The following is a 24,983-nucleotide window of genomic DNA, read 5'->3' as shown; positions in this document are numbered from 1 at the left end:
TTGAGGAAGAATGAGAAGCATTTAATACAGACACCGGGATATGGAAAACAAACTGTGTTGTTTAAATAGAAACACAAGAATAAATAATTTATGGGAAGTGATCCTTACATTGATCGTCATCTGGCCTTTGCTGTATATTCCCCCTCTACATGTACTATAACATTACAGAAGTGCGCAGGGCCAACTTCTATACACACACCAATGAACCAGAGAAGCTTAGGTTGCAGCCATTTTGCAGGTTTAGAAGGAAGCTGTGTGTCCGGTTTAGCGCTACATATAATGCTGAGTAACTTTGCGCGACTTACACTGCATTGATCTTGAGTTACATCACGTCTTGGTAGTCCATTCGAGGCTTCATTAAACAAGTCGCTGTATTGATCAGTGTAGTACTGACGGTCTTGCTGCTAGACTTCTCTGTGGGAGACCAGAATACTGCACAGTGCCTGATGTAAACAGTACTAGGATACAGACACTGGACCAGCAGGAGGTGCACGGGAGATGTGAGCGGAGAACAGACAGGAGAAGCCAAAAGTAAGGCTGGGTTCACACTATGTTTATCACATATGGGGACCATGGTTTTAGGTCCGGTCACAAAACCAAACGGGGCAAAAAAAGAGCCGAGCGGAGTCACTGACTCCGGTCGGCTCATTCAAATGAACGAGATGCGGGCCAGGTCCGGCTGGGATACGGGAGCGCCCGGCTTTCCCATCTCCAGTCCCCGTATGTGATAAACGTAGTGTGAACCCAGCCTAAGAAGGGTTTGAGGCTAGCGTAATGCCACTAGAATTTCCTATACTACGGTCACAAGTCTTGGCCCGACAGTCGAAAGCATCATAAAGATGCAGCAGTCTTACACATATTAGAAACCATTCTTTAAAGGGTTACTGTCATTCAAAACATCTTGCTACTGGAAATTACAGCCAGGAAGAGCGTAGCGCTGCACTGCACTCCCCTCCCCTCCACTCCCTGGCTGACCGGCAAATCCGACTTATCGTTATGCAGAGAAAAGGTCGGATTTGATTGACAGCCAGAGAGAGCTGTAACTCCCGATTCGCAGCGGGTCCAGATGTGATCAACAACTTGACATGTCTGGGCAACATGCCAAATGTTTTATTTTTTTAAATGACCGTAACGCTTTATGCTAATTTTTTTGCAAAGTTACTCATCATTGCATTATGACTCAAGTTGAAGATGGTCCAATGTCTAATTTTTTGGGTTCAATGCACCAAGGAAATAGCACTGCATGTTTAAAGGGGTAGACCGGTGAAAAACAACTTATCCCCTAGGGGATAAGGGTCTGCTCAAGGGGGGGGGGGGGGGGTTTGACTGCTGGGACCCCCCCTGATCTCCTGCCTGGTGGAAAAAAGTGTGCTACAGTTGGCATGCGCTCCATTCATTTCTATGGAAGCGCCGGAGAGACCCTAGTGCAGAGTACAGCATTGGGGTCTCTCTTCGGCGATCCCATAAAGAAGTGTTTTCCAAACAGTGTGTCTCCAGCTGTTGCAAAACTACAACTCCCAGCATGCCCGGGCAGCCGATGGCTGTCCGGGCATGCTGCGAGTTGTAGTTTTGCAACAGCTGGAGGCACCCTGGTTGGGAAATAGAGAATAAATGGAGTGCGTGCTGTCTTTATAATGAGCTCTTCTTAAGAGACCAGGGGAAACTGTTAGGAGATTGTGTGGTTGGGGGGTTGCAGCTGTCAGACCCCCTTTAATCACACACTTATCCCCTATCCTGTGGGCCCATGATCAGACACTTATCCCCTATCCACAGGATAAGTTGTTTTCACTGGGCTACCCCTTTAATAGTCAATGGATTACAGCAGAGCGATCACCAGTAGGATTCGAAAACCCGAATCTAATGAATTGACCTGTCCAAACCCCTCCGGAAAACCGTAACAACTTATATCAGATTTATTAGATTCTGGATCGGCGGATCTTACTGTAGATCTGCTCACCTCTAATCGCGATACCTCCTAGTGGTCCTATAAAAAGGTATAAAAAGGCTTTTAGAACTTCCGCCATGATTTGAGAATATAGTTTTGCTCGCCTGCCCTTTGTATGAAAATTCTCAAGAGAGAGTCAGACCTGGAAATTTAGGAACACGCTTACCAATTCTCAGTCTTGTAATTCAGTGCAGCACATTCATATACATTGCATACAGATACTCTGCATCATTACACAGTGCAAGTTTTTAGTAGATACTCAGCAACAGAATACAATGTAATATTAGTACTAGAGATCCTCTGCAGTTGTACAGTGCATCATCATAAGCTGTATGTAATACCCGCTGTACAGTTCACACTCTTCAGGTAAGCTCGTATAAAACAGTAGAGACCCCCCACGATAGGCCGTACAGGATTCTGCTCTAGGACACAAAACATTGCAGAGCCGCCCCACCGAAGGGAGGGATCTTTTTTATTTTTTTGATAATTTTTTTTTTTTTTTTTTGTCCCAGAGTTCAGAAAGTGAGGTAGGCTGGGACAAAAGCTAAATTCACAGTGCTGAAAAAAAACACATTCTTCTGCCTGTCACACGTTGCAGTCCTGCATATAGGTAACTGGTTGTGTGCACACTATCGAAGCAGCCATATTGGGGGGTTAGATTGATATAAATTCATCGGGGGGGTTGACAGCATTACTAACTAAAGCGGGAGTGGAGGAGTCATGGTAAGATTATAATAAAGACACAGTCAAGACTGTTGGTTTAGTGCAGGGTATGGCTGCTTCCATGGTGTGAGGAGGCTGCCCTACAAGCTTTTCCTCCAACAGAGAATGAGGTGGGTCATGATGGGTGGTGAAACACCTTATTAGTGATTTTTTTTTTTTTTGGGGGGGGGGGGGGTTAGAATTGAGTTAGAGAGAGTCTTGTTCATTTTGTAAACAAGGCTAAACTAGTTGGCCAAACCTGCTGATTTTAGCAAGACTGGTCAACCATCTTATACAGCTTTTTCCAACCATAGTGCCTCCAGCTGTTGCAAAACTACAACTCCCAGCAAGCCCGGACAGCCTTTGGCTGTCCGGGCATGCTGGGAGTTGTAGCTTAGCAACAGCTGTAGGCACAATGGCTGGGAATCACTGATCTAAAGTGTATGGGGGGCCCTAACTATTTCCCTACTAAAAAGGTTTTTAAGAAACAGGCTAAACTGAGCGTGCATGTGTATGGGGGATGGGTCATAGCCATAGGGGGAGATTTATCAAAACCTGTGCAGAGGAAAAGTTGTCCAGTTGCCCATAGCAACCAATCAGATAACTTCTTTCATTTTTCACAGGCCTTCCTAAAAATGAAAGAAGTTATCTAAATGGTTGCTATGGGCAAAAGGGCAAGTTTTTCCTCTGCACAGGTTTTGATAAATCTCCCCACATAGGGGGAGATTTATCAAAACCTGTGGACAGGCAAAGTTGCCCAGAGCAACCAGATTGCTTCTTTCATTCTTAACAAGGCCTGTGAAAAATTAAAGAAGCGATCTGATTGGTTGCTATGGGCAACTGGTCAACTTTGCCTGTCCACAGGTTTTGATAAATCTCCCCCACATAGTGCTTCAACTTGTTCCCATTTAGAGGTCCATGAACGATATGAAACACACTATGGGACCTCACTGGTTACCATATACATCTATACAAGGGCAATAATTTACAGGCAATGAGATATAGTCAGAGATTCACATATGTATCTCCATAGACTATACTTCCCTACAGTTTTACCTTAGATCAAAGCTATGGGAACTAATATTAATTTAGAAGAAAAAAAAAAAAAAGTCTGCTTTTTTGCAGAAACAGCCCATGGGCCGTGCTTGGTATTGCAATACAGCCCCATCCAAGTGAAAAGGAAAAAAAAAATCCCGGCAACACGGTCTGTAAGGATGTTCCAGCGCTACTTATGCACCGTTTAGCCTTGTTTACAACAGCAGGGCCCTTCCATAGAAAAACAGATACCGAAAAAGTCAAACATACCTACTAAAGCACAAAAAAAAAAAATGATATGGATTAAGTGTGTGACGATAAAAGTAACACAGTTGGCTGCTACACGATCTGGAACTAGTACACACAGCGGGGTTTATCCACTTCTAAGAGATGCTAGGAAGATACAGAGTACCACCGTTCAGTGGAGACAATCCCTCCCATTGGACTGTACATTGTAATCGGTTCATTCGGGGAGACTGTATGTGAAACATTCGGGGGGGTGGGGGGGGGATTTGGGTGGGGTTGGTTGGTTGGGGATGTATCCCTGCGAACAGTACCAATAGCGTGCGAGTCACGTTGCACACCGTTTCTGTATACGTTTTTTTTCGGATCTTCTACTCCATGCAGATAAAAAGACAACAGATAAAGGGACGAGAATGACATCACGGTGAATAAAAGGCCTGGAGACGACACTTGATCTTTTCTCCAATTTCCACAAAGTCTTCTCTTGCTCCAGCAACAGCAGCTGCCAGCCATGCTACTCTGGACTGGGAAAGGGGAGGGCTACAGAAGGGGGGGAAGAGAGGGGGAGAGGATCACGGGACCCTTCCCAAACAAACCGCTATGTCCTGAGTTATTTAAAGAAGGGAGTAAGGTGATATGAGCATCTCGAAAGCAGGGAGGGGAGGAGGGGTGGGGGGGGGGGGGGGAGGAGGTCGGGGGTATTTCAGTGCACAGGGGTAAGGTTCTCAGCCCATAGGATTGCCAGTAGAATGAGAAGGAGAATATTATAACAGCAGCAGATGTGAGAATGGGTGACTATTCCTCAGCCAGGCTGCAGAGAGCTGAATGTAAAGGGCGGGAGCATCCTTGGAGTTGCTCTATTTTTGGTTGGTCGGTGTTCTATAAAAACATTGCGGGCATGTTGGCACAAGAAGATAAACAAGAGAAGTGGGAGGGTCCTCTACCCTCTCCAGTCAGTCTGGCTGTGCTATTTAGAGTGTGTTACATTGCATATTTACTTGTCCATTCTCGTGCTAGTCTGTTATACCTGCAAAGACAGAAGAGAAAATCTTGTCAATGTATATTATAAAAAAAAAATAATAAAACTAAACAAAACTCAAAAAGTGTGTACCATGAGCCGCCACATGAGCAGCTGTCCACAAATGACTGCATCACGCATCTTAAAGGGGTCATCGATCCCCTCTCTTCTACAGGACCGCGCCTTATGTCAGACCGGCTGGTAGAGTGGGCCTGGATGACCCCTTAAGAGTTGGAGACAGGGCTTGTTCACACTAAGGAAATTCCATGCCAACTTGTTTAATCTTCTACTGAAATCCAAGAGTAGCTCGGCTCATGCCCACCCTACATGACATACACTGGAAGCGCCTGCTCTCTCTGGATGTCCTGATCACATATTCTCCCAGCACACGGCATGCAGGGGACATCAGGAGCGACAATCTGGGAGAGGTCAGAGCTGTTCTATGTACTGCACTAGTACAGCCCATAGTCTCAGCACTGTCTTAAAAGGTCATAATGTAAAGAATATACCAGAAGCTCGAACTCCCCGTCGCTCGTGTTCTTCTCTTCAGACGACAGGGGGCATTTCAGGATTTCCTAAAATGCCCCGTCATCTGAAGAAAAGGACACGAGCGACGTCGAGTGCGAGCTTCTGCTATATTCTTTACATTATGATGTTCATATATGTTGGAGCCTAATAGGATTGCACACACGGACTGTTGGGATTCGCATAGTGCTCTTTGCTACTTTCATTCAGTTACTTTTGGCCGTCTGCCCCTGTTTCCCCCCCCCCCCCCCCCCCCAATTTAGGTTCCATTGTTGCTGCTTGTAAACGGATTACAAACGGTCGTAAAATAATCCCACTGATGTCAATTTTTTTTTTTTTTTTTTTTTTTTAACAATCCTTTCACATCCGTTTTCACCTGTCTGCGCCTATTTCCGTTTGTTTTTTTGTTTTTTTAACGGGAGAAAAGACGGAGCATGCATTATTTTTTCTCCTGTCAAAAAAATGGAAGGAAAACAGATACAGTAAATTTAACATTGAAGTCTACGGAAAACAGATGAGCCTTTAATGCCATCAGTTTTTTGATCCGTTTTTACTTCTTCATGCTCAGAACAAAAAAAAAATATTTTTTCCAGGGTTTATTAACTGAACAATAACGGATCCAAAATGGATAATGTCCGTTTGCAACGGTTATTGTCCGTTTTTATTTTTTTATTTTTTAAAGTCCGTTTTTATTTTTAACAGGAAGAGAATGGAATGGGACTAGACTGCCGTGTGAATGCAGCCTTAAAAGGGTTATCAATGATTGAAAAAACAAGAGCCAACTTGTTTTTTTCCTTTAAGGCAGCAATTGGACAGCCTCAATGTGGCTGCATAACACATTGGTCCCGGAATGACCAAGGGTCTATTGCCTCAAACCAACACCATCATAGAGATGCTATAAGTACAAGGCATCAGACCAGCAGTCGTACCAGGATTTGCAGCTATAATACAGAGGCAAAGAGGAGGCTCCACCACGTCTGTCTGAATGAGGCCTTAGCAGCAGAAATGGCCTTCAGATACAACAGGTAAACCACAATCTTGGTGTTCAATGAATCCGTGAGTCACATATCAAGTGACGTGTTTGACCTTCCTGGACGTAAGAATAGACATACATGAGCAGGTGCCCCTCTTCCTGGAATCTAGACAGGTCACTGTGCTGCCAGGATTGTTACTTCAAGATAACAGGTGGCATTGAGGGTTAACTGGGGCTCCAAGGAGTGGAGGGGTACTTTTAGTTGTGCCCCTGAACAACCTTTAAAAAAGGGGTACTCTGCTGCTCAGCGTTTGGAACAAACTGTTCTGAATGCTGGAGCCGGGAGCTCATGACGTCATAGCCCCACCCGCTCATGACATCACACCACGCATTCTCAATACAAGTCTATGGAGGGAGGTGTGCCAGCCGTCACGCCCCCTCCCATAGACTTGCATTGAGGGGGTGGGGCTAGATGTCTAAAGCTCCAAACGCTGAGCAGCAGAGTACCCCTTTAAGGGTACTGGAATCTTTAGCACTCAGTAGGGCAGAATTACTAAAACAGTGTGTAAATATATACTAGATCGTGTTAAGAAAAAAAAAAGCCCCAGATTTATCACAGGAGCTTCTCCTTTTTGATAATATTGGTGCATTTTTTAACTTGTATAACTTTACACCGCCCTTTGCTCGACTTACTCTACAGCAATGTTTTGCGCTAAAATTGTGGCTTACAGTGCTGTACTAGAACCATTCTCATGTACAGCAAAGCCATATCCCATTGACGGACAAGGCACAAAACAAACTTGTGCAGAGGAAAAGTTGCCCAGTTGCCCATAGCAACCAATCAGATCGCTTCTTTCATTTTTAAAAAGGCCTCTGAAAAATAAAAGAAGTGATCTGATCGGTTGCTATGGGCAACGGTACACTTTTCCTCTACACAAGTCTTGATGAATCTCCCCCAAAATGTCTAGAACACATAAATGTGGTGCAAGGCATGTACACAAGGTTTTGAGCGTTTTTATTTAACCATTTGGTATAGACGATCTGCCCTGGTGTGCTCCTACACAGATTGATATGATCTGTCACAGTACAGGAGAATATGTATTACATTGTATAGATCAGTGTTTCCCAACCAGGGTGCCTCCAGCTGTTACAATACTACAACTCCTAGCATGCCCGGACAGCCGTTGGCTGTCCGGGCATGCTGGGAGTTGTAGTTTTGCAACAGCTGGAGGCACACTGGTTGGGAAACACTGGTGTAGATAGACAACATTCCTGTAGATTTAGGGCATTCAGATCCCCACTCCAAAATAAATCCAGAATAGAAAACAAAGCCAAGTTCTACGTACTTCTCCCGGTCTGCTTTGTATGTGTGCGCGATCTCTGGCACCAGAGGGTCGTCTGGGTTGGGGTCACACAGGAGTGAGCAGATGGACAGCAGAACTGGAAGAATAAAATCAGAGTCAAAATATAGGTCCGAAAAAAATTATGGAACGGAAACAAAGAAGTAACTGGATCCTGAACTGCTGACAGTGACTAACTTAGATACCTCTAACATTTCCATCTGTTGTGGCTATATCTTTGCACACACATGTGGGACTGTCACATACCATGGGGTCCCATTACACTATGTCCTTACACTACACGTATATCACAATCCTGTCAAAACGGGATGCTGCCATATACATTCGTGTACGGTCAGCATATTTTTTTTAGTTAAAGGAGTATTCCAGGAATTTTGTTTTATTTGACTATGCTACAGGGGCTGTGAAGTTAGTGTAGTTCATAATATAGTGTCTGTACCTGTGTGTGACGGTTTTCTCACAATTCTTCTGTGATTTCCCCCCCCCCCCCAATATTTATTTTTAACAGCATACAAAATGACTGTTGTCTCAGATTTTTCCCAGGTTGCAATGCGGCAGAGACCTGACTCACTAGTCAGCTGATGACAGGGAGCCTGTCTGCTTCAATGGGTGGAGCAATCGCTTGGTGGGATAGAGAGATCAATCTGCAACTAATGCAACAGCTGTAGGCACCCTGATTGAAAACCACAGGTCTTTTGAATAGATGCAGCTCATATATGTTTCAATGGGTGGGGTGGCTGATATGTGGGAGGGAGGAAAATGGAATTATGGGATTTGTAGTCAAAAAAAGAAAAACCAAAAGGAAAAAAGGAAATACCAGTTCACAAAAAGCTAGCCACAGTGTTATGGTAATCTCACAACATAGCCATTTATCTCCAAGACAAGCACAGATCCCTACTAAGCATGTCCATTACTGTCTGCGAGGTACGTACTAAAATCACCTTAAGCTGGATAACCCCTTTAAAAGGACTTTATAGATTATATCAGGAAAGTGAAGGTATTCCATGCTCCATATACCAGCCATGGAGACATCACATACTGGCATAACCTCATTCACTTTACAGGGAATCTGTCACTCCCAAACTAATTAAACCTCCAGCACTGTAGCATACATCTCAATAAATGCTATAATTTCATACCTTCCAAACTTTTCTGCAAGTTTTTATTTCTGGCCAATCAAGGGTTAAAAGAGGTGTAGCCTCTTCCATGATGCTCTTATAGCCAAAATGCCAACAAAGCATCATGGGAGTTGTAGTCCATAACATATGCAGTGCCGAAGACTGCTTGTGCCTGGCCTTGGGTCTTCTGTACCCTAAGGCCACAATGTATCTGTGGACTGAATGCTGCCCCCTTGCTCTTTGTGGACATGCACCAATTCCAATTGCAGCACAGGCAGTGTCGTTAAAAGGAAAACGGTCACCCGTTCAGTGCGGGTGAACAGGAGACCGATGCGGGATCTCAGACTGCTATACCTACCTGCAGTCCGGAGCCCCTGTTCCCCGAAGTTCCCCCTCTTCCAGCGCTGACTTGCACTTTGAGGTGGGCCTGCCGGCTTTATTTAAATCTTCATAAGCGCTGGTCACGTGAGCACTCGTGCCTACTGAGCGCTCATGTGACCGGCGCTTATGAATATATAAATCTAGCCGGCTGGCCCACCTCAAAGCGCAAGTCAGTGCTGGAAGAGGGGGACCACCTTCGGGTGATTGGGGCTCCGGACTGCAGGTAGGTATAGCAGTCAAAGACCCCGCATCTGTCTCCTGTTCACCCGCACTATAACCCGGTGTATGGGGTTATAGTGCGGGTGACCGTTTTCCTTTAAAGCAGAGGTCTCTGTTCTCACACTCCCCACAGGTGCACCAACAGAATGACAGCACCAAGAGGGAACTGCTCCTGGCTCTACGTCAACCCAGGCGTGGGGGATGTAACAACAGACATCAGAATAAGAATAATGGCTGCCGGACAGTCTCCTTGAGTATTCCCCTCAATTAGAGATGAGCGAACTTACAGTAAATTTGATTCATCACGAACTTCTCGGCTCGGCAGTTGATGACTTTTCCTGCATAAATTAGTTCAGCTTTCAGGTTCTCTGTGGGCTGGAAAAGGTGTATACAGTCCTAGGAGACTCTTTCCTAGGACTGTATCCACCTTTACCAGCCCACCGGAGCACCTGAAAGCTGAACTAATTTATGCAGGCTAAAGTCAGCAACTGTCGAGCCGAGAAGTTCGTGACAAATCAAATTTACTGTAAGTTCGCTCATCTCTACTCTCAATGATTGCTCAGATCCCCTCCCTGCACTAATCTCTATGACCAATGTACAAGAGAATAGGATGCTGACACCAGTATTCAGCTTCCTTTTACAGCCAGGACAGCTCTGGTGCCTGGAGAGGTGACTAACCACTGAAATCCAGGAATTAAACCAACCTCTACACTGCTCTAGATCAATAGGGATGTTGACATTCATTTCTTGACTGCCCTACTGGCACTAACCCCGTCTCTGACCTAGAGCACCAGGAATACTGGCAGCAACTGCCCAGCATCAGAGTTGGTATCATTATGGCTTTACTCAATCTAGACCAGTGCTTCCCAACCAGGGTGCCTCCAGCTGTTGCAAAACTACAACTCCCAGCATGCCCGGACAGCCAACGGCTGCCCGGGCATGCTGGGAGTTGTAGTTTTGCAACAGCTGGAGACACCCTGGTTGGGAAGCACTGGTCTAGACCATGTGGGTGGGGCAGTAATGCTTCTCTCCTGTAGACCAGACTTACAAAGATTCAACCCTTTTCTGCTCTCGACGCTAGGGATGTTACTATAAAACCAATATCTGACTATGGCTCATTATTTGAGCACAATACAGCAATATTATTTGCTACTGTTCTGGATCACCTGCTTTAGAGGGAACAGTGTCCAAAATACCTACCTGCCCTGCTCACCAGCTACAAAAATTTTGAGGAAACATTGACTGCAAAGAGACCGTTCCTTCCTATTCTTCCTAATAAAGGAAAGAGCTCAGTGGTTAATGCAGGTTACCACCACAGTCTGACAGGCGCCACTAAGTAACCAGAGAGCACTTCCCTTACTACAAAAGTAAATGTGTTTTATATCCCATATGCCCCATGTCTCATAGCACTTAAAGAGTACCTATCATCTCTCCCCAATCCTCTCCCCACCTGTCCCTGACTGTCACTAACTATCCCTGTAAGTATTTTCACTCAAAACCCCCTATAAATACCATTTATTTCTATCCTGTTCGGCAGCTCAGTTCGCTGCCATGTACGAGGTGAGGAAGTGGGCGTGGCCCAGCAGGTGCGATGTCATCTGATGCCTGCCAGGGCTAACTTCCACCCTTCTTTCTCTATGGCAGACCCGATCTTTACTATTCGTAGAACAGAGCGCCACTGACTCAGGGCCAGCACGCACCGGCTCTCCTTGTCAGGTGGCGGAGCCTGAAGGAGCGGCTGGCCGGCCGAGTCAGGAGCGTGTCCTGCTGTGGTATGAGCACAGCGCTCGCTACTGCCTGTCTGATTGACAGGCGGGGAGCTGCGGTGAGCTCGTCACGTGACCAGCCTGTAGTCAGGTTTCGGACTCATGCCCCAGGCCGGCATGAGTCCGAACTCTATACAAAAGGCTTGTGGCAAGGACTGCTAAGGAGACCCCTAGTGGTCACTTTTTTTAAACTGCAAAAAAATAATAAATGGAAGCAAAATTTTTAATGACAAGCAATCTAAAATTTGTTCAGTAAGCAGTCAACTATCACAAATCAAAAGTTTTTTTTGATGAAAGGTGCTCGAATGTATGTATGCCTGACCTGTTCTAACATTTGGAAAACGTTGCCATGTATGCTACAAATACATTTTAACTACATATACATGAACTGTAATACGAAAGCATTGGTATATGTACCCACCTGTGTGACATGCAAGTTACAATATGTAGGGCGTACAAGCAATACACTGAAAACCCGCTTCAGGAAACGTAGCTGATGTTAGGGGCAACGGAATAGGTATTTCGATGTTCGCAAAACATTTCAGGGACATACATGCAGGGGATACAAGGTCTCTGCATGTGTCTGGCATAGAAAGGGTTAGGTTGGGGCTCGGAGGAGGGGATTTGAGAAAACGGCTCTACAATAGGGAAACCTATTGGATGTTTCTCTTAGAAACCACACATCCGCAGGGCCTTAAAGGGGTACTCCGCTGCTCAGTGTTTGGAACAAACCGTTCCAAATGCTGGAGTCGGGAGCTTGTGACATCATAGCCCCGCCCCCTCATGACATCACCCCCCAACCCCCTCAATGCTGAGCAGCGAAGTACCCCTTTAATAGAGGATTAGGTTTAATTGTAACATGCCCCTAGTATACTGAATGATGTTTTATACAGCATTGCTCTACTATTTGACTTAACTTTAGTTCCACTTCTTTGGTAGTGAAGCTAGAACAATACTTAAAAAATTATGGGCAAGGTATTAATGAGATAATAGGTATGATGCAAGTATTTTTTTTTCAGGTTATTAGTAGAGATGAGCGAACTTACAGTAAATTCGATTCGTCACGAACTTCTCGGCTCGGCAGTTGATGACTTTTCCTGCATAAATTAGTTCAGCTTTCAGGTGCTCCCGTGGGCTGGAAAAGGTGGATACAGTCCTAGGAGACTCTTTCCTAGGACTGTATCCACCTTTTCCAGCCCACCGGAGCACCTGAAGGCTGAACTAATTTATGCAGGAAAAGTCATCAACTGCCGAGCCGAGAAGTTCGTGACGAATCGAATTTACTGTACGTTCGCTCATCTCTAGTTATTAGTGTAGATTTACTATCAGTTATTGGTACTGCATTGTGTTAAGTTGGTAATGAGCAGGATATCGCCTATGTAATTTATGCTTAACGTGTATCTGTCGTCAACAAAAACCTTTTTATATAATGTAGATAATCATTATATGTATATTTGGAATATACATTGGTTAAAAATTGTGTATATTTTTGGGTGAAAAAATGCTGACCCTGCAGCTATTGCCTGTGTGTCTCTGTGAGGAGTCCAAAAACAGGAAGTGGGGGCGGGACAAGCAGGGCTCTGTATAGGCTCCTGGCTTGTCAATCATCCTCATGTGAGAGGCCGTAGCATGTCACAGAACCTCACTGCACAGAGCCCTGTTTTTCCTCACTGCACAGAGCCCTGTATTTGGACTCCTCATAGAGACACACAGGCAATAGCTGCTGGGACAAAAATTATACACATTATTTAACCAATGTATATTAGGGGCTTGCTGGGAGTTGTGGTTTTGCAACAGCTGGAGGCACATTGGTTGGGAAACACTGTAAAATGCAAAATGCTGGGAGTTGTAGTTTTGCAACATCTGGAGGTCCGCAGGTTGAAGACCACTGATCTACATTATATAAAAAGTTTTTGTTGATGACAGGTACACTTTAAAACATCGCCACATACGGTCCTTGTACCATTGCCTATATAGGTGTTAACAGAGATATTGAATTGCAACATTCTGGGGTTTTCCACTGTCTTTTAAACTAATGATATAAGGGGTCATGAGACCCTGTACCCATGTGCTTCAGTAGTGTGTTGTATATTGTTTGTTAGTCTACGATTAAGCACCGGCGGGTGCGAAACGCGTCATGTATGTGATTTCTGTGTCAAGACTTCAATAAAGCAAGCATTGTTTTATCCGTACGCCTTGAGTGCCGAAAATATCCTTTCATACGCTAGTGCTGAGAAGCCAAGGGCAGGACCGGAGGGTCCGCAGCACAGGTGCATGGGTGAGCGGACACAGCAAACACACTATTGCACGTATACATATAAGTCAACTGACCCTTGGATACAGTCAGAGCGGGTGACCACTGGCTCCTCAAGATGTCCAAGCAAATGCTGCCATTACTGTTAATGTTAGGGTGATAGATTTTGGTTGTAAATGCCACCTGTTAAGAGAAAGAACAGCATCAATAACCCACACGGGGGAGAGGAAGAAGTCAACCTGGTTACTATTCACCCTCTGCTTGTCCTGGCTGTGCCCTCCCCACATGGTACGGTGATCTGTACCTGTTCTACTTACCTTAGGGGGCTTAAAGGGATAATCTGTGGGAAAGTGAATGGTGAGGAAGAAAACTCCACCTTGGAAAGGGCTGTCATTCTGAAAAATTAAGAAGCAGGTCAATGGGGGGAGAAGAGAAACAAGACAAAGGGAGAGGAAAGAGAGAAGAGGCTAATAAATTCCCTCATTGGCTACTGTAATGTAGACGCCATAGCCTCGATCCTGCCCGCAGCACAGGATCTGGACCCAGAAAACATCTACATTATATTACTTAACCCCAAAAACACTCAATGCTCTATCATATGCGGTTACTTTATGGGGGGGGGGGGGGGGGAGAGAAACATCCTCGCTGACTGCATAGCTTCCTTCACATCTGTCAGATATTTGCCATCACAGGGGCTTTATTCCAACTTTTCCAGACTCCTGAATGGCAATTGCTCCTAATTATCCAGGAATGCATCCCCTACAGTTATTCTGCTGCAATATCAAAATGAGTGATGGCATACTGCTATATGGGAATTAGACCCTTAGGACCAACCCTAAGAAATTGACTGCAGTGGCTCCTTCACAGTCATTTCCAGCTCAGCGGTGCCTGTATCATTAGCTTCCGTGGGGTAGCTGGGTGCCGATGTTGGAAACACAGAAGGGGCTGCAGTTCCCTCAGAGAGATGGACTATCCTAGAACTATACCATCACTTCCTATGATAGCAACCATACTGCTTTTCAGCCAGCTTTCCTAAAAACAGATATACAGCCTCATGTACGTGTGCAGTTGGCTGTAAGGCGACTGATTGAGTCACTGCAGCAACTCCATGCAGCATTGTGTGGTGCCATACAAGGAAGACACTTACCCCCAGAAGAATAGTTTCATCACATGGGGTTCGTGGAGCAAGCATGTGCGTGTTAGCTTGGTTCACACTAGGGATGTCCCGGTACAGATTCTGGTATCGGGACCAATACTGGACATTTGCATGAGTTCTTGTACTCGTGTAAATGTCCCCGATACCTAAACCGATACCTGCCAGCGGGACTCTTGTAGGCAGGTATCACGGAGGTGCGGTAATCCGCCTGCACTCTGTGCCACCAGTGTACCCTGCACCCTATGCCCCCTGTGCCCACTCCAGAGCTATGCAGCGCGCTCAGCAGCTGAGCATGCGTCATAGCCGGGACCTGCATTAACCTTTTAGATGCCGCAATCAAAGCTAATTGCAGCATCTAAAATCCTGAAGTTAACTGCCGGTTAACTCAGGGATGCTGTGAAATCGTGGTGTCCCAATCAGCTGAAAGGATGGCCGGAGGTCCCTTACCGTGCTCCGTGCCATCTGATCGTCACTTCTTTACTGCAGCCAGCCATGGCACACAGTAGTAAAGGAGCACAGATAACACTGATCAATGCTATGCTATGGCATTGATCAGTGTATGCAATCTACAGATTGCATGTAATAGTCCCCTTTGGGACGAAAAAAATTGTTAAAAAATGTGTAATAAATTATACATGTGAATTAACCCCTTCCCTAATAAAAATTTGAATCACCCCCTTTTTAAAAAAAGGTTAAAAAAAAAAATATATATATATAAACCAGAACTAGTTCCAAAACACAGACAGAAGATGCAAATCTCTCCAGCTTTGTTGAGTGCCGGTTCCACTCTTGGTTTTGGCTAAAAACACTACTATGTGATCCCAGCCTATGAGTTTTAGGAAGTTAAAACAGGGCCCCATATTAGTAAACTGCTCAAAAGGGAACCCTAAGATAACACATCCTAGATCTGAATAAATGAACTAATCGTCTGAAATACTTTCGTCTTTACATAATTTTTGTGTGATTTTGTTGTCAGCACATTCAACTATCAATGGAAATCAAATTTATCAACCCATGGAGGTCTGGATATGGTGTCACACTCAAAATCAAAGTGGAAAACCACACTACAGGCTGATCCAACTTTATGTAATGTCCTTAAAACAAGTCACAATGAGTCTCAGTAGTATGTGTGGCCTCCATGTGCCCGTATGACCTCCCTACAATGCCTGGGCATGCTCCTGATGAGGTGGCGGATGGTCTCCAGAGAGATGTCCTCCTAGACCTGGACTAAAGCATCCGCCAACTCCTGGGCTGTCTGTGGTGCAATGTAGCGTACCTAATGGCAGTCAGGCTACCTCTGGCAACCACATAGAAGGCTGTGCGGCCCCCAGGGAAATGCCACCCCACATCATTACTGACCCACCACCAAGCCGGTAACGCTGGAGGATGTTGCAGGCAGCAGAACATTCTCCACGGCGTCTCCAGATTGTCGCGTCTGTCACATGTGCTCAGTGTGAACCTGCTTTCATCTGTGAAGAGCACAGGGCACCAGTGGCGAATTTGCCAATCTTTGTGTTCTGTGGTAAATGCCAAACATCCTGCACGGTGTTGGGCTGTAAGCACAACCCCACCTGTGGACGTCGGGCCCCCATACCACTCTCATGGAGTCTGTTTCTGACCGCTTGAGTGGACACATGCACATTTGTGGCCTGCTGGAGGTCATTTTGCAGGGCTCTGGCAGTGCTCCTCCTTGCACAAAGGCAGAGGTAGCGGTCCTGCTGCTGGCCTGTTGCCCTCCTACGGCCTCCTCCACGTCTCCTGGTAGCGCCTCCATGCTCTGGACACTAAGCTGACAGACACAGCAAACCTTCTTGCCACAGCTCACATTGATGTGCCATCCTGGATGAGCTGCACTACCTGAGCCACTTGTGTGGGTTGTAGACTCAGTCTCATGATACCACTAGAGTGAAAGCACCGCCAGCATTCAAAAGTGACTAAAACATCAGCCAGGAAGCAAAGGAACTTAAAAGTGGTCTGTGGTCACCACCTGCAGAACCACTCCTTTATTGGGGGTGTCTTGCTAATTGCCTATAATTTCCACCTGTTGTCTGTTCCATTTGCACAACAGCATGTGAAATTGATTGTCAATCAGTGTTCTTCCTGAGTGGACAGTGTGATTTCACAGAAGTGTCATTGACTTGGAGTTACATTGGGTTGTTTAAGTGTTCCCTTTATTTTTTTGAGCAGTGTATATGAATCCCCTATTACGGCTTAGCCCAGCTCATGTGCATGAGGCCTAAGCTCTGTGTTCCAAAAAGAAAACCATTTCCTCTGTAGTATTCAGCAGCTAATAAAGTACTGGAAGGATTAAGATTGTTTTAATAGAAGTAATTTACAAATCTGTTTAACTTTCTGGCACCAGTTGATTAAAAATAAATAAATAAAAATAAAAAATAAAGTTTTCCATGGGAGTACCCCTTAAAGGAAAATATCCTGAGTTAGTTTACAAAATATGGTTTGATGACAGGTACTCTTTAAGGGGTAAATACTTTTTAAATGGCAAATAAGGATATTTCTGTGACCTGGACAAAAGGAAAAAAAAAAGGTATATGCAGCAGAGCTGAATCCGCTCACAGGGGTCTGTGCAGGAGGCAGATCACAGGGACATTCAGGGATCAGCTTTAGCTTTATCACAAGATTTTCTAATGCCATTCCTTGTTAACGCACCATCAAGAGTATGGTACAGTAAGTGTGCCGCCATATGGCACTGAATTATGGAGACAGAATACCTCTGTAAGGCTCTGTTCACACTTTATTTTTGTTTCACAGTGGGGGCCATCAGCTAAAAGAATATCCTTTTGGGGTACCCTATGCTGATACACATCCCTTTTTCCTTACAAGCCTGATTCAGGAAAGCTTCCTCTGTTGCCTAAATAAAAATGTGACACGTTTCTGACCGTCACACAGCACTATTACCTGGTCTAAAATTCTTACACAGTCACTTGTGTGCAAAATCCTAGACCAGAGATGCTTTACTATGATCTAGAACAGTGGTCTCAGACTGTGGCCCTCCAGATATAGCAAAACGTCAACTCCCTGCATGCCCGGACAGCCAACGGCTGTCCGGGCATGCAGGGAGTTGAAGTTTTGCTACATCTGGAGGGCCACAGTCTGAGACCACTGAGGCTGGGTTCACACCCCGTTTTTGTAATACAGTTCCCGTATACGTTTTCAGTGTGAACTGTATTGAAAAACGGTATGCACTGACTCTCCATTGAAAACTGTATGCCAAAAGATCAGGTTGTGTCAGTTTTGTCTCCTGTACGGTTTTGTCAGTTTTTTTTTCACCGTACCCAAAACCGTAGCCTACCACGGTTTTTGGTCCGAGTGAAAAACCGTATTGAAACGTATACATTAGAGATGAGCGAACTTACAGTAAATTCGATTAGTCACAAACTTCTCGGCTCGGCAGTTGATGGCTTATCCTGCATAAATTAGTTCAGCTTTCAGATGCTCCGGTGGGCTGGAAAAGGTGGATACAGTCCTAGGAAAGAGTCTCCTAGGACTGTATCCACCTTTTCCAGCCCACGGGAGCATCTGAAAGCTGAACTAATTTATGCAGGAAAAGTCAGCAACCGCCGAGCCGAGAAGTTCGTGAAGAATCGAATTTACTGTAAGTTCGCTCATCTCTAGTATACATATTGGGAGTCAATGGAAACCGTACAGAACCGTATGTGCATACGGTTCCATCCGGTTTTCCCTAGGGATCGACCGATATCGATTTTTTAGGGCTGATACCGATAATCTGTGGAGGTTAGGGCCGATAGGCGATAACCTATACCGATATTCCGGTATAATTCATCGGCTATTCATCCAACACCCAGACCCGATACCACCAACCCGGCGACACCACTGCAGATCATTGATTTAAAGGGGGCGCTTTAGGTCAATGAACTACAGCAGCTTTTTTGCTGTGCCAGAGACCGCCACCGCCACCCGCTTCTCTCCCCGACTGTCTGGGGGTCATCATGAGTCCTATCACTGGCAACACGCCCCCCCCACCCCCACCGGTCAGAGACCGCCGCCCTATTGCCTCCCCCATCCCCAGTTTTATAATTACCTGTTCCCGGGGTCCACTCTACATCTGGCTCCGGCGGCGTCCTCCTGAGCTGTCACTGTGCGCACTGACGGTGACGTCGCGTTGAGGACGTCACTCGTCATTGTGCAGCGCACAGCGTAACACAGGATGCAGCAAGAGCCAGAAGTAGCGTGGACCCCGGCCCCAGGTTATTATAAAACCAGGGATGGGGGAGGCAATGGGGCGGCGCGGTGCAGTGGGTGGTGCGGCGCGGTGCATTATCGGCAAGGTAATTGCCGATACCGATAAGGCCCAAAAGCTTGAATATCGGCCAAACCGATAATCGGTCGATCCCTAGTTTTCCCCAAACAGTTTTTGGCTTTGCACAGTTCTTTTCTTGGAATTTCTATCAAACAAGTGACACTTTATTCGTAATTGAATGAAAAAAAGTTAAAAAGTTAAAAACCGCACATCATTTTTCAAACTGTATACTGGTTAAAATTTGTACACACGTTTTGATACAGTTTAGTCAGGTTTTAAGGAATCCTGATACGGGAACTATATTGCCAAAGCTTGGTGTGAACCCAGCCTGATCTAGAATGTATAAAAGGCAAACAGAAGACCCCCCGCTTCGGGTTGCACACCCCAGATCTAGGATATGCACTGACCAAAGTACAGGCTGCTTGCACATTCTTCTCGCAGCCACTTGCACTTTAGGAAATGGCAGCTGCTAGTGTTTTGCAGAAGTTCTTAACCCCCGGCCGAGGATGTGACGTGACATATATTAGTTCATACACAGACAGAGGAGTGGAGCACACATTGTGGGACGAGATACTTACAGGGCCCATGATAGTCGCCTGCCAGTGAAACACTGAAATACAGAGAGACACAACTTGGGGGATATTTAATGAAAGATACGCTACACTATAGGTCGTGAGATGTATATGGGAAAGTGTACTAGTGAACAGTGATGTGGGGGGTCACTAATTTAAGGAATGCAAACTGTTGTAGATAAGTCAATTTCTGCTAAAATCTATGATCTTTGATCAGACTGTCCTGTAGCATGCACTATACTAAATAGTAGGGATGTCCCGATCCCTATACTCTACATTTGCACGAGTAATTGTACTCGTGCAAATGTCTCCGATACCTGCTGGCGGGAGTCCCGCCGCCAGGTATCACAGAGGTGCGGTAATCCGCCTGCACTCTCTGCTCCCAAGCTTTGCAGTGCGCTCAGCAGCTGAGCGCACATCATAACCTGGACAAGCATTAACCCTTTAGATGCCACAATCAAAGTTGATTGCGGCGTCTAAAATTCCTGAGATTCCTGAGCTCAGGGATGCTGATCGGGATCACCGGAGTGTAATCGCACTGTCCCGATCAGGTGAGAGGACGGCCGCAGGTCCCTTACCCTGCTCCGTGTGTCCGATCGTCGCTCCTTTACTGCTGCCAGTAATGGCAGGCATTAGTAAATGAGCACTGATAACACTGATCTATGCTATGGCATAGCATTGATCAGTATGCAATCTACAGATTGCATGTAATAGTTCCCTATGGGGGCTAAAAAAGTGAAAAAAAATTAAATAATGTGAATTAATACCTTCCCAATAAAAAATTGGACTCACCCCCCTTTAAAAAAAATGTAATTATAAAATATATATATATATATATATATATATATATATATATATATATATATATATATATATATATATATGTTTAATTTAAAAAAAAAGCCCTTTCCCTTATACAAACTAAAAAAAATAAAAAATAAAGATACCCTTTTTCCCATTAAAGAAAAAAAATAAATAAATGTCACATGACATTGAAAAAAAGTGTCAGTAATTGGAATGGGCACTCTTACTCTGTCTTAAAAAATGGTATCGGACATCCCTACTAAATAGTCTAGATATGGAAACACCATTGTATGGTTTAAAGGTGCAGTATGATAGTGTATAATGTAGGTCTGTGTTCTGTAAGGTATCATGGTCAGAGTCAGCTTATATGTGAAGTCGTGTCTACTATACCACACTGTATTACGTACAGTCTTCTCCAACCGGACCGGCAGAGCACTGAGCTGGCGGATCCCTCTGCAAGTCCATCAGTTCCTGTATGAAACAGAAGAAAGATGTAAGTGATAACTTCTATAAATTCTTTTTCAGAAATAAAAAAAATGCAGTATAACGTCCCCGTCAGGCTGTGTTCACACCGTGTTTCTCCTACACATCTGAGGTATATGTCAGGAGTGTTCCCCCTGCATTTGGCGTACATGCGAGGAGTTCAAGGGTTTCCCACCAGGGTGCTTCAGCTGTTGCAAAACTAAACTAGATCTCCCAGCATGACGAAAGTCCAAGACTGTCCGGGCATGCTGGGACTTGTAGTTTTGCAACAGCTGGAGGCACCCTGGTTGGGAAACGCTGATGTACGGTGCATGCATCGGGAGAGCTCCTGGCACATACACCAAATGCAGTCATAGGCCCACACTGACCTAACAGTGGCCAATGGGGCTGCATGATGTAGATCGTGGAGCCAGGAAGTGAAGCATACAACCGCACGCTTCCCCCTGCTCATTCTTCTCATCGGTGGGGGTCTCAGCACTGAGACCTTGACCAAACCAAACTTTGGACAGGTCTCTGTGGCACAGCCAACAAATGACTAATACTGGGTGCGCACTTGTAATATTGAAACAAATATTAAAGGGGTACTCCACTGGGCATCGTTCGGAACATTTAGTTCCGAATGCTGTGTGTGCGCTGCGGGGTCGGCCACTTCCCCTCGTGACATCACGCCCCTCAATCCAAGTCTATAGGAGACTTGCATTGAGGAGCGTGGTGTTATGTCACAAGGGGGCGTGGCCGACCCCGCAGCGCACACACAGCATTCGGAACTAAATGTTCCGAACGATGCCCAGTGGAGTACCCCTTTAACCCAGCAGAATGTGCATTTTAGGCTAGGGCTACAAGAGGACTGCGATGTCACATGGTTTTATTGTATCTAGTGACTGTTACACCTTGTGACGTGACACAACTGCAACAAACCCGAATTTGACTGTTGGTCGCAATCCTCACGTGACTTCCCAGCATTGACTTCAAGGTGCAAGTGTAACCTGCCTGCAACTTCAATTAGAATTTTTATCATATTTTTTTTTTGCATAAATCGCACAAATATTTTGGTTGCGTAATAGAGACGTGATCTGCAGTTGGCACAATCCATGTCTATCTGTAGATATACCGAAACAAAAAACAGCTGTCACCCAAACGTTCCCACTACGGAATTCCACGGGCGGAATTCCGCGGTTTGAACTTAACATTAGTGTGAATGGGTCTTCCGCGAGATCCGTAAACACTACGGAATTTCAGCGGCAGACAATTCCGCCACTGAAATTGTTCCATGCAAAGAAAGAACATGTTCATTCTTTGTGCGGATTCCGTGAGCACTGCGCAGCAGTCAATGCACGGCCCTTGCGATGAAGTGTTTTCGGCGGCGGCCACCAGACGAAGATTCCGCAGTGTGAACTGTGAACCCACCCAAAATCCAAATTTGATGAGCTTTTGGTCGTGGGCCGCTTAACTTTGTTGGTGTTGACCTAAATGTAATAAATCACATGAAAGCAAGATACAGACAAATTGTGAAAACGTTCGGGTTTCTGTTACACAACCCATGTTGCCGTGTGGCCCTAGTGAAATGAGTGCTTGCCTCAGTAGCTTTAAATGGTAACCCGTGCTACTGTGCGGAGACAGGTGCAGTCACGCATTATACCGTAAAAACATTGATGGTATGTACTGACGCACTAACAACACCACAGAGGTGGGGGGGACCTGCTGGATACACTATGTCTTCTTGTTGGATTGCTCTTAAGATGGAGGACATGGTTTTTACTTCAATATTACTGATGTTAGATGGACCATTAAAGGGCTCCATTAAGTGCTTATAGATTAGATATCCGTGAAGTCTGATCAGTGAGGTCTGACAACCATGACCCGGCTAATATGTGGGACAAGGGAACATAGTAATGGAGCTGTAATGCAATACCTACAGGAGGGGCCCTGTTATCTAAGGCTGCATTCACACGGCCGTCTGGGCCCGTCACGTTCTTTTCCCGTCAAAAATAAATAAAGAAGCCTGACTGAGCTGCAAGGAAGCTTTTACTTTAGTTTTTGACGCGGTGATCAACTTTGATCGCCGCGTCTGAAGGGTTAATAGCGCGCAGCACAACGATCGGTGCCGCGCGCTATTAGCCCAGGGTCCCGGCTATCATAAGCCGCCGGGACCGACCCGATATGACGTGGGGTGACGGCGTGACCGCGTTTTAAACACCGGGATCGGGCGCAGGGCGTACAGGTACGCCCTGCGTCCTTAAGAGGTTAAGGCCCCACTCACACTATGAAAATTCTGCTCAGAGTGGATTTCGCTTACAGCAGCCTCCCATTAATTTCAATGGGTTACTGCTATTTTATTCCCTACTGGAAGTTCAACCTTCCGGTGGAATCTGCCAGAAAAGTCCGGGGACCGCACATTAGTGATTGGGACATTAGGGAAGAGTCGGTTGCAAGCAGAATTCCAGGTGGAATTTCTGTAGTGTGAATATAGCCCAAAAGTTGGCACATCCGAGCGCCATTCATGCGTTCCGAAAAGGAATTGGGGGGGGGGTAGGGGGGTGAATAGGCATGTCACTGCCAGACCTCTCTTTTAGTGGCTTATCACTTGGAGACTAAAAGGATCGGCATTGAAACCCAACATACCCGATCCATCTCTTTACAACAATATCTCAGATGCCCCCATATACATGAGATATTTGGCAGGTTTGGTTGACTTTCACGGGGGTTCTTAAATGTTACAACAAGACTCATTCAGCGTCCAAGGGGGAGACTTATCAAAACATGTGTAGAGGAGTTGACTAGTTGCCCGTAGTAACCAATCAGATCGCTTCTTTTATTTAAAAAAAAAGGCCTCTGAAAAATTTAAGAAGATATCTGAAAGGTTTCTATGGGCAACTGAACCGCTCTTCTACACGGGTCTTGATAAATCTCCCCTCATGTCTTTCAGCGTCACATGACCATTGTATGTTACGCCACAGTTGCAGGTCAACACTACTTTATATCTAGACAGCAACTTTAGATTTACAATATCACTGTTCTGTCCCACGACATGTACCTGTTGTATTGCTATCACGGTGTGTATGTCCCTCCTGCCTCCCTGTACCCTAGTTGTGATGTATTTGCTCCTTCCCTCTCCCTGATGGTAGCCGCCATCTTGCTTGTCCACATGCGCTCCACCTACTGTACTGTGTACTTCTACAAGATATTTGTGCCTGGAATATCCCTGATTTTCCTAAATGCTTCAGCAGTGGAACCAGAGTTCACATGTACCTCAGTGTAAGTACATAGACCAGTGTTACCAGACCAGGGTGCCTCCAGTTGTTGCAAAACTACAACTCCCAGCATATCAGCAACTGTCCAGAGCAGCCTAGGTTTGCAATGAGAATTTTCTCCTGTTCTGGACAGTTCCTGATACAGACAGAGGTGTCAGAGAGCACTGTGGACAAGACAAAAAAAGAAATTCAAAAAGAAAAGAATTTCCTCTGTAGCATACAGCTGCTAAAAAGTACTGGAAGGATAAAAAAAAAAATTTTTAATAGAAGTAATTTGCAAATCTGTTTAACTTTCTGGCACCAGTTGATTTAAAAAAATTTAAAAAAAAAAAGAAAAACCTCCGGCTGTCCGGGCATGCTGGGAGTTGTAGTTTTGCAACAGCTGAAGGCACCCTGGTTGGGAAACACTACCATAGACTATGTCATCAGCCTTAGACTTACAGAGTCAGCATAGTCACTGCTGTGTAATAGCCGCACCCACTTTAAAGTTGCCCAATTTAAAATAGCACGTAATTCTTTCTAATAGCCAGCGCCTTAGATTATGCGGCTGATGTCATCCTCTAGGTCACCATTTTTAGCCCAAACCAGAAACACAAAAAAAGGTGCAGATGTTTCATTTTAGTTTTGCCTCTGTGTCTGGTCCGCTCTTGTTTTTGTTAAAGGTACTGACAAAATACGTGAGTCTGATGAATCAAGGAGGTAGCTGATAGGTGGCCCTTAAGGATATTGCTGATACAGGCAATTGAAAAGTGTAGGGAGTTTAGGGTGTGACAGGGGTTTTAAGGGACAGGTTCCAGTGTCAAAGGGCGAAGCAAAACTAGTCAAGAAGGGCGTGATAGGGTATAGTATAGGAAGCATGTAGTACCATTCAGGGCTGTGGAGTCGGTAGATAAATGTT

At 45.3% G+C, this 24,983-nt stretch overlaps 1 protein-coding gene and 1 long non-coding RNA gene across 5 annotated transcripts in view; one reads left to right on the top strand and one right to left on the bottom strand.

Moving 5' to 3' along the window:
- Positions 1-24,983, bottom strand: part of UBE2D4 (ubiquitin conjugating enzyme E2 D4 (putative)) — a 33,669-nt gene continuing 8,686 nt past the window's right edge. For all 4 annotated transcript variants that reach the window (XM_056571205.1, XM_056571203.1, XM_056571204.1 and 1 more), the window contains 6 exons: positions 20,759-20,822; positions 19,554-19,585; positions 13,858-13,935; positions 13,618-13,723; positions 7,788-7,881; positions 1-4,952 (listed from right to left, as the gene is read on the bottom strand). In XM_056571205.1, coding sequence (XP_056427180.1) covers positions 4,907-4,952; positions 7,788-7,881; positions 13,618-13,723; positions 13,858-13,935; positions 19,554-19,585; positions 20,759-20,822 — 420 coding nt within the window. In that variant the 3' untranslated portion in view covers positions 1-4,906. The remainder of the gene's footprint in view (positions 4,953-7,787; positions 7,882-13,617; positions 13,724-13,857; positions 13,936-19,553; positions 19,586-20,758; positions 20,823-24,983) is intronic.
- Positions 6,416-24,983, top strand: part of LOC130368028 (uncharacterized) — a 79,683-nt gene continuing 61,115 nt past the window's right edge. Inside the window, exons 1-2 of the long non-coding RNA XR_008892258.1 lie at positions 6,416-6,493; positions 20,695-20,844. This is a non-coding gene — a long non-coding RNA (uncharacterized LOC130368028). The remainder of the gene's footprint in view (positions 6,494-20,694; positions 20,845-24,983) is intronic.

The sequence above is a fragment of the Hyla sarda genome, chromosome 4 (assembly GCF_029499605.1).
Source record: "Hyla sarda isolate aHylSar1 chromosome 4, aHylSar1.hap1, whole genome shotgun sequence".
NCBI lineage: Eukaryota > Metazoa > Chordata > Amphibia > Anura > Hylidae > Hyla > Hyla sarda.
Note: the sequence above shows the minus strand (reverse complement) of the source record. Positions and strands in the feature narration are given on the sequence as shown.